This window comes from Hesperophylax consimilis, chromosome 20 (assembly GCF_061612785.1).
Source record: "Hesperophylax consimilis isolate HC1 chromosome 20, BYU_Hcon_1.0, whole genome shotgun sequence".
In the NCBI taxonomy this organism is placed as follows: domain Eukaryota; kingdom Metazoa; phylum Arthropoda; class Insecta; order Trichoptera; family Limnephilidae; genus Hesperophylax; species Hesperophylax consimilis.
The window spans coordinates 13,956,292-13,965,481 of NC_142855.1; the positions used below are offsets into that span (position 1 = coordinate 13,956,292).

Here is a 9,190-nt window from a genome sequence, read left to right on the forward strand (position 1 = left end):
CTACGCCTGGGTGGGACCCAAACGCGATGTCAACTCAGCCACCGACCGGTCTATTAAAAAGATAGCTGCCAAAATATGAGAAAAACTAGTTGCAAGATGATATTGATTAATTGGTTATATAATGGGAGTGGTTAAGACCCTGTCCCTGCAAAACAAGAGATCCTGTGTTTGATTCCTAGTTGTGACTTTTCTTGTTCTGTTTCATGTTTCGTTCAGATTTTTTAGTATTATCTTCTCCATCTTCGATGAAATAAATAATTCCTGTAACCTCAAAAGAGCTCACCTGCTTTGTTTGTAGATTTATATTTTTAATTCTAATATATATCTACATGTTATTTCTTGGCGTTAGCATTTTCTTTCTTTAGTGTTGCACCTGGTTATCGAACCATGACCCCCCGTTTCGGAACACCGGCGCTTGACCGGCGGACCGAGAAGCCGACAGAGAGAGAGAGAGAGAGAGAGAGAGAGAGAGAGAGAGAGAGAGAGAAATCCCCGGTACTAATACAGCGACAAAACGGAACAAACCGTAACTAAGGGTTATCATGAAAATTTTCTGCAAAATTCTGTTGAAATTTGCTACATCTACGCTTGTAACAATTTAAGGCCCCGTAGTAAGCGTTCAGAGATGGTTTGAAAGGGAAGATACATTGGCGAAGCGCTAAATCACTATTTTGATTAATCTTTATAACGAATTGGTGTACATTATAAACACCAAAAAATATGCTTTAGATAAATGGAAGGATTTTCTATCGCTTCGCTTGAGTAGAATACAAATAAAATAATAAATTACTCAATAAAAAATATAAATGTAAACTAATAATTTTTTTTTTTTCAATAGAAATGTATGAACGCGTAAAGGAAACAACTTTTAAAAAATACAGTATTATAGCTAAGATTATCTGTGACAGTTTCACTTGATTAACTTTTTTATAAAATTATTTAAAAAATAAATAAAAACAAGTTTTGTGCTTGAAATCGAACGTTTCTAGACTCCGTTTGCCAAGCGATTTTAATGCTTATTATCTACAATATAAGGTATACCATCGCGATGACAGTATTTTAGTTTTGCAAAGAAAAAGAAACACGCTCCTCTGTTTAAATCCGTTATGCTCACATCATCCTTGCATTCTTTCCGCATCAAACAATTTAATAAATTCACGTAAATGTGCAAATATTTCATTAATTTAAGCAAATTGTACATTGTAACTTCCTTTCTAAATTAGTTTAAACGAAATTAGACAATTGAAACGAATTAATTCGTACGGTTACGAATACCAAACAAGTATTATTAATTACTAACTCAGTCTGTCTGTCCAGATAGAGAAACAATAGCTGGTTTTGTATTACGTCCAATAGATGGCGCTGTTTTTTTTTAAAAACACTCATTTTTACCTCTCACAGGTGACATTTATATAATATAGGTATATAAAAATACGCGCGTATTCGAATGCAACATTGTGTCAAAATTTCAAAGCAATAGGTGAAGAACTTTTGGAGATTTATGATTTTGAACTAACGAACATTTTTAAGTCATGAAAAGTGATGAAACTAAAACTAGATTAAATAGGTTAGTTTCTTTTCGTCGCTTTCAATGACTTTTTATCACTTTTTAAAGGTGTGTTGAATTGTAATTTTGATGAGTTATCAGGAAACCAGTGAAGTACCACAATTGGGATGGAGATGGGAAAGATGGAGGTAAAAACGACTGAAGCCATTTCAAGCGACGTTTCAATACACCAGGGCGATACTGGGAGTATATATACTACCATAACGGGCGGTCCGTTTGATAGATTCCCCAATCTTAACAAACGGACTGCAATATTTAGAGCACAGGCGTCAGGTAGGTATGCTGTCCTTGTTCTATCGGTATTACAATGGAAGATGCTCTGAGGAACTAGCGTCATTGATCCCTTCGGCACCGGTGCGTAGTCGGGATACACGCCAAACGCGCGCCCAACATTTGTACACAGTTGACATTTGTCACATGAGAACGGGTCGCTTCTACGATTCGTTCTTAAGTTCAACAGCTCGGCTGTGGAACGAACTGCCGGCCTCTGTGTTTCCTCCCTCCTACAACATGGGACTCTTCAAGACCCGTGTTCACTCCTTCATCTCCACAAAAAGACCCTCCACACAGCATCCCCAAAGATGACATAGGCCCTGAGGGAAATTATTTTCTTCAGGGCCTCCTGTGTGAAGTTAATATAAAAAAAAATTCTGGCCAGCTGCTTTCCAAAGCACCTGTGTTTACTGCAGATGTTGTTTCCTTCCATCATCTGTCCCCCTCTCAATAATAGGACCTATTTCAAAATGTTGAAATAAATAATCTTGTATAATGCACCTGTCTTTCATTCTTTGCTTGTATTGTTTAATTTGGTTTTACATCAACTCCACACAGGAGGCCTTTTGTCTTTTTTGAGAGTGCTGTGTGGAGGGTCTTTATGAGGAGAGAGAGAGAGGAGAGAACATGGGTCTTAAAGAGACGCAAGTTAGGTATAGGAGAAAGGAAACACAGAGGACGTCAAATCAGACGTAGAAACTACGCGTTCTTGAGTGTGACAAATGTCATTCGAAGGGTTTGCCGAACGAATCAATGTCGCTAGTTCCTCGGAACATCTTACATTGAAATATCGGTAGAACAGGGAAACTATTCCCACCTGACGCCTGTACTGTACAGATTGCAATCCGTTTGTTAAGACTGGGGAATCAATCAATTGGACTGCACGTTTCTGCATAGCAGATTGAAGGGTTTTTTCACTTAGGTATTTTGGGGCTCCAGACAAGAGGTGGCTGCCAAATTAAACAGTGGGGCGTCCTTGCGATTTGTACAGGTTCAGCAGTTGTGTACTATTAATGTTTTGTCGACATTGCTTTAGCCATGTTTTGTGATTTATAAATCCATCAATCCTCCCTTTTTACAATTATTTTACCCCATTTCTGTTTAACACCGCACAAGAGTCCCAACAGCCCGAAGTCAGTAGGACTTTGGCATCATTAATTATCTGGGTATAATTATCTGGGACCAGTGACCAAAAACGGCTAAAGCCATTTAAAGCATTGATTCAGTTCTGAACCATGGTTTTTTACCAGGGCGATACTGAGAGTATTATGACCAAATGTATTTTAAAAACGCATTAAAATGAATAATTTTGAAATGTTTTTAAAATGAATAAACTGAATTGAATTGAATTGAAGATAAAATTAATGTATTGTATAAGATTTGCAATTATTTTAACAGTGTTTTTGTTGTGGTTGTCCCCAGGTAGAGCTGCATGTGTCGGTGGCACGGGCGGTGGCGTGCAACACCACGGCAGCCACGCGCCCCCGCTGACCTTCCACGCGGCGCACGGAGACAACGTGCGGCTGTCGCGCGACACCACCACGGCGCGCCGCGTGGAGTCATTCTGCAAAGGCGTGGCGTTCTCGGCCAGACCCGTGGCCGTCAATGAAAAGGTGAAAAACAAATCATCTAGATTGCTTTTAGACCTAAATCAATAGATAGATGAGCCCATCTTAGAAAGGGGAACAAACCAAGTTGTGCGGAGTGGGGAGGCGGCGTGACCGTTTCCCCTTCTATGGTTCGTCAATCAATAAAATCTGCTTACGAAACACTACTACCTGCGTTTAACAATGGTGCGCAAATTGCTGGCTGCGTAAAAATCCCAAATATTTTCTTACACTATCTAGTTAGACACTGATGTAGATGGTTCGGTTAAAAATGAACATTCAGACCCTGAGCAGAAAAGTACCAAAAAGGGCTGCGCTGCAAACTGTTGTATTACTTAAGGGAATCTTACTTTTCTGCGCGGGGTCCGGTTATTTCAAATTATAGTTTATCCAGAGTGTTCTTGAACCTTTGCTGTGCCCAAAAATATAGTCACGTTGTTTGCTTCTATCTCGTTGAAACGATACCTAGATGTCATGTTATTTGTTGTTCATTATAGGAAATCAATCTGTTCCCTCTCATCTCCAACCATAATTATGTTTTGAAATGTGTAATTAAATTGATTAAAACTCTCAGAACGAACAATTATATCCGACTTAATATTTATGTTCAAAATTGTAAATGGTAGCGTAGACAGCCCTGATTTAATTAACCTCATTAAGTTTCATATACTCACAAGAGCTTCTCAAAAATCAAATTCAAATATTCTGAATATTGAAGACAATATTAGTGATTTTTAAACGAAAATCTGAAACAGAAAAATCAGAAAAAGAAACGGTCACATCTGGGACTCGAACCCAGGATCTTGTCTTTCCGGGACAATGCTCTACCAACTTCGCTAATGGGACCCTATCCTCTTCGGTCACTTTTAACTGTATCATACTTCGAATAAGAACTACCAACATTGTCTTCATTTTTTCACCGCACATTTTTATTGGCAACTATCTTTATGTATGATCGCAAGATTCAACCTGAACTAAATGCAATCCTAGACAGCGTCTTTTTAGATAAACCTATCTTATTGTTTTTATTTTTTTAATGTGCGACATCTATTGACTTTTCTGCAAGTCTAGAAATGAATTATTATTTTTCAAATATTCTGTTTAAATTACTATAAATGTGTTACAAAGTAATATAAAAATTTTTTATTACCAACTAGATTCATGTATAATATTACACTTTACACTAGACACTTTATATAGGATAATGTCTAATCAATCTGTAAACAAAATTGAAGCAATTCAAAACAAATTACCTAAACCTAAAATATCTTTGTTACAAGTCATTTGTAAGATTTAAAAATTATGCAGAGGCAGCTTCATACTTTAAAATTGATTCACTGAGTGTACGGAGGCATCATAAGAATGGACTATTCCTGTATAAAGTAGTTAACAATAATATTCAATGCCCAGAGTTGCTAAACAAGATTCTATTCAATGTACCTGCGCGTTCAACACGCTCTTGTGTCCTGTTCAGGGTTCTTCAAAGCAAAACGAACTCTAAGCAAAATTCTCGCCTGAACAGATTGTGCAATAATTATAATAGCGTATTATCTAAGGTTGATATTTTCAGTTGCGAACTTACCCAATACAAGAGTCTCCTTGCCACACATCACAGTCTCACCAATGGCAATGACTAACGAAATATATGCTTATTGCAGGTGTGCATCAGGTTCTCGGAGATGTCGACGAACTGGTCGGGCGTGCTGCGCTTTGGCTTCACGGGGCAGGACCCCGCACTGTTGGCCGGCCAGCTGCCCAAGTACGCTTGCCCCGACCTGACCAACAAGCCCGGCCATTGGGCCAAGGCGCTGGCCGAGCGGCTGTGCGAGCGCGGTGCCGTGCTGGCCTACCACGTCACGCAGGCGGGGGACGTGCACTTCAGCGTCGACGGGGACGACAAGGGCGTTTTCTTTTGCGGGGTGAGTTGTACCACTAACTGTTATGTCCGTTGAAGGCAATAATCAAAACCAGCAATTACAACTATTTTTAACAATTTTTCTCTTGTACAAGCCACACCCTCGGCATTTGGTATCTGCCGTCACAACAGACAGTTGATTCTATGGACAGTTGATACTACGGACAGTTGATACTACCGACAGTTGATTCTATCGACAGTTGATTCTACGGACAGTTGATACTACGAGCAGTTGATTCTACCGATAGTTGATTCTACGGACAGTTGATACTACGAACAGTTGATTCCATGGACAGTTTTATCCCCCCAGGCAGTTTATCCTCCGGACAGTTGATCCCCACCAGTCAATTGATACTACGAACAGTTGATTGATTAGTTGGGTTATTCGGCGATATATCCTCAAACTACTTAAGACTCGTTATGTGGATATCCACTCAAGACGCTTGCTGATGTAAGTTTATCGACTTTGTAATATGGCTGTATATCCTCTGTATATGGTAGTACCAGGAAGGAAGTACAACAGAAATAATTATTTGGGGGATCAAGTGTGCGAGGGACCAACTGGCACAGAGATCAACTGTCCGGGGGACCAGCATTGTGTAAATAAAAAGCACATGATATTTTATTGATTATTTTACTAATTTCACTCTTTTATTTGTCTCCAGGTTGATACAAAGGGACCTCTGTGGGCCCTGCTGGACATATACGGCAACTGCACCGGCGTTCAATTTGTAGACTCGCGCACGCATCTCAACAACATGCGGCGTGAGGAAATTGAACGGCCCATCGCGGCCACGGACGAGGAATCCATCGACAGCCTTATCCCCACCTTACGAGCCGCCAACATCTCCAACTCAAACTCTGAAGCGTGGAGACCCGCCGGCTTCCACCGAACCTGCGGAAGACACATCCGTCTAGGTCCGGAACCCGGTATCGCAACACGCATCGCCACAGAATTCTGCCAGGGATATGTATTCACCGCAAGACCGCTCGCACCTGGAGAACGATTGCTGATACGCGTTCTTGAAACAGAACGATCATACGTCGGAGCGCTCGCATTGGGACTGACGTCATGCGATCCATCCAAACTCTCCCAAAGAGATTTACCGGACGATTCTGACATGCTGCTCGATCGGCCGGAATACTGGGTCGTCAGTAAAGACGTGGCGGGTTCATTGCGTGCCGGAGAAGACTTGGTGTTGAGTGTGACGGCTTCCGGAGAAGTGAAGGTGTCGGTGAATGGTGGGCCGGCTGCGACTGTCATGTACGTGGATCATTCGTTGAGGCTTTGGGCATTCCTCGACCTGTTTGGGGGGACCAGACGGGTGCAGGTGTTGAGCAGGCCCCCGCCGGCTGTACTGGTAGTGGCTCTGCCCCCCGCACTTGGAGCAGGAGTTCCTTCCATCACTCAAGTAAGCACTCATTTATTTTACTCGCATGTTGCACTACCTCCTTCTTTAGCCAACGTTTCGGAAAGCGTTACAGCATCCATCATCAATTATATGTTTATAAAAATAGTAAGTATATAATCTACCTACCATAAGTAGTTTCCTCAGAATAGGTAATAAATGATTTTCTAATGGCATCCTAAGGATACGGTGTCATTAAAGAGAAAAAAAAAAACAGAATGACGGCTATTTTACCTGTTTTTCATTGTTTCTTCTTGGTTTTCATTGTTTGGGGCATTCAAACCGGTGGTATTGGTTATTTGATGATAAACAGATGAAAGAATGAATAGTTTGGCTGAGTTCAGTTCAGTGTAATTTGGTTTATATGAGGTTAGGTGAATTTAACTTAACAATCTGTTTTCTTCTTTTGCAGTCGGCAATCAGTTGCGCATCTAGCACTGCATCCCTTCCCACCAACGCACCCCTCTCACCGCCTCCGTCCCTGGTAAACCAGAGAAACCACCAGGTCTCGACTAGCAGCGTGCATCATCAGGTCTTACCGAGAGCTTCCAGCGCGGGGGCCATACAACTGATGCCCGTCATGTCCACTCAAAACTCCATCTACGCCAGCAATCAATCCAACCAGATGGCCAATCAATCCAACCAGATGGTGAATCAATCAAACCATATGGCGAATCAATCTAACCAGATGTGCAATCAGTCAAATCAGTTGGTCAATCAATCCAACGCAGCGAATCACACGGCGAATCAACTGATCAGTCATCACGTTCCATCGACGACCCAAAGCCAAATCGTTTTGGTCAGTACGCCGAGTTCCAGCCTGATGAATCCGATTTCGGTCGGGAATAACGTGCCGAGCGTTTCCACTTTGATGAATAATCCCATGTTGTCTGGAAACGCGATGGGAGAATGCACGATATGCTACGAACGGCAGATCGACAGCGTCCTGTACACGTGCGGACACATGTGCATGTGTTACAGGTGTGCCGTGCAGCAATGGCGAGGGAAAGGAGGCGGACAGTGTCCGATGTGCCGCGCGCCAATTCGCGACGTCATTCGCACTTACAAGTCATGATGGAACACAAAACTTACAAACGCTATAAAGCATTTAATTTAATGCGTGCATTATTTCGCATGTTTCCCTCACAGTGTTTAACCTAACCTACGCAGCTGGAATCGGCGGTTATCATCTCATATACGTGATCCATAAAGTATCAAATGTAATACATTATTTAGCGTATTTTATGTTTATCCTTTTATAGAGATTAATTTTTGGGATATTAAGCCCTATTGCTCTTCGTCCTCATTTAGCCAACGTTTCATTGATACGATTGCTAGGTAGTGTGTGTTTATGTTTAAATTTTTCTATGAGGTTGTCGCATGTGTGATGTTTCATTACGTATGTGATCCGCGAACGCAAATATACAAAACGTACCAAGTGATTGGATAAATTACTTTCAAGGGGTCAGCGTTATTAAGGTTAACTTTATTTACGTGGCTATTACATATGTGATCTGTCTGTTATCCCCGTACGCCGATTTTATCACGGATATGATCCGTCAACACAAATATACACAATTGTGTCAAAATTAACCGCGTCATTGGATAGATTGCGTTCAAAAGGCCAGCATTGTAAAGGTTAATCTACGCGGCTATCCCATAATGTGATCCATAAAGTTTGACTAAAACACCTGTGTACACTGTGTTAAAACGTGCTGCACGTTCGGGTTAGATTGCGTTTTAAATGATATATATAGGTTACTACATAATAATTAATTTTTTAAGTCTCATCAAATTTTATTTGCAAGATAATATGTATATAAGTTCTTACTCCTATTTGAAATCTCATTTTTTTTATCTTTAGTTTTTTGTTATTTTTCTTTTACATAGCCAAATATAAATATTTTCAATCTAACCAAACCATCTGTGGAACCAGTGTGTGTTTATACCTTAATAGTGGAAATACAATATACCAGAAACCGGTGTGTGTTTATACCTTTCTGGTGTAAATACAATATACCAGGAACCGGGGTGTGTTTATACTTTTCTAGTGTAAATACAATATACCAGGAACCGGGGTGTGTTTATACCTTTCTGGTGTAAATACAATATACCAGGAACCGGGGTGTGTTTATACCTTTCTAGTGTAAATACAATATACCAGGAACCGGTGTGTGTTTATACCTTTCTAGTGTAAATACAATATACCAGGAACCGGTGTGTGTTTATACCTTTCTAGTGTAAATACAATATACCAGGAACCGGTGTGTGTTTATACCTTTCTAGTGTAAATACAATATACCAGGAACCGGTGTGTGTTTATACCTTTCTAGTGTAAATACAATATACCAGGAACCGGTGTGTGTTTATACCTTTCTAGTGTAAATACAATATACCAGGAACCGGGGTGTGTTTATAC

The 9,190-nt window shown here is 40.6% G+C and overlaps 1 protein-coding gene across 2 annotated transcripts in view; it reads left to right on the forward strand.

Annotated features, from left to right (window-relative positions):
- Positions 1-8,758, forward strand: part of neur (E3 ubiquitin-protein ligase neur) — an 80,253-nt gene extending 71,495 nt beyond the window's left edge. For both annotated transcript variants that reach the window (XM_089643650.1, XM_089643649.1), the window contains exons 2-5: positions 3,263-3,453; positions 5,106-5,366; positions 6,028-6,774; positions 7,184-8,758. In XM_089643650.1, the coding sequence (XP_089499776.1) occupies positions 3,263-3,453; positions 5,106-5,366; positions 6,028-6,774; positions 7,184-7,846 (1,862 nt within the window). In that variant the 3' untranslated portion in view covers positions 7,847-8,758. The remainder of the gene's footprint in view (positions 1-3,262; positions 3,454-5,105; positions 5,367-6,027; positions 6,775-7,183) is intronic.
- Positions 8,759-9,190: the final 432 nt, after the last annotated feature.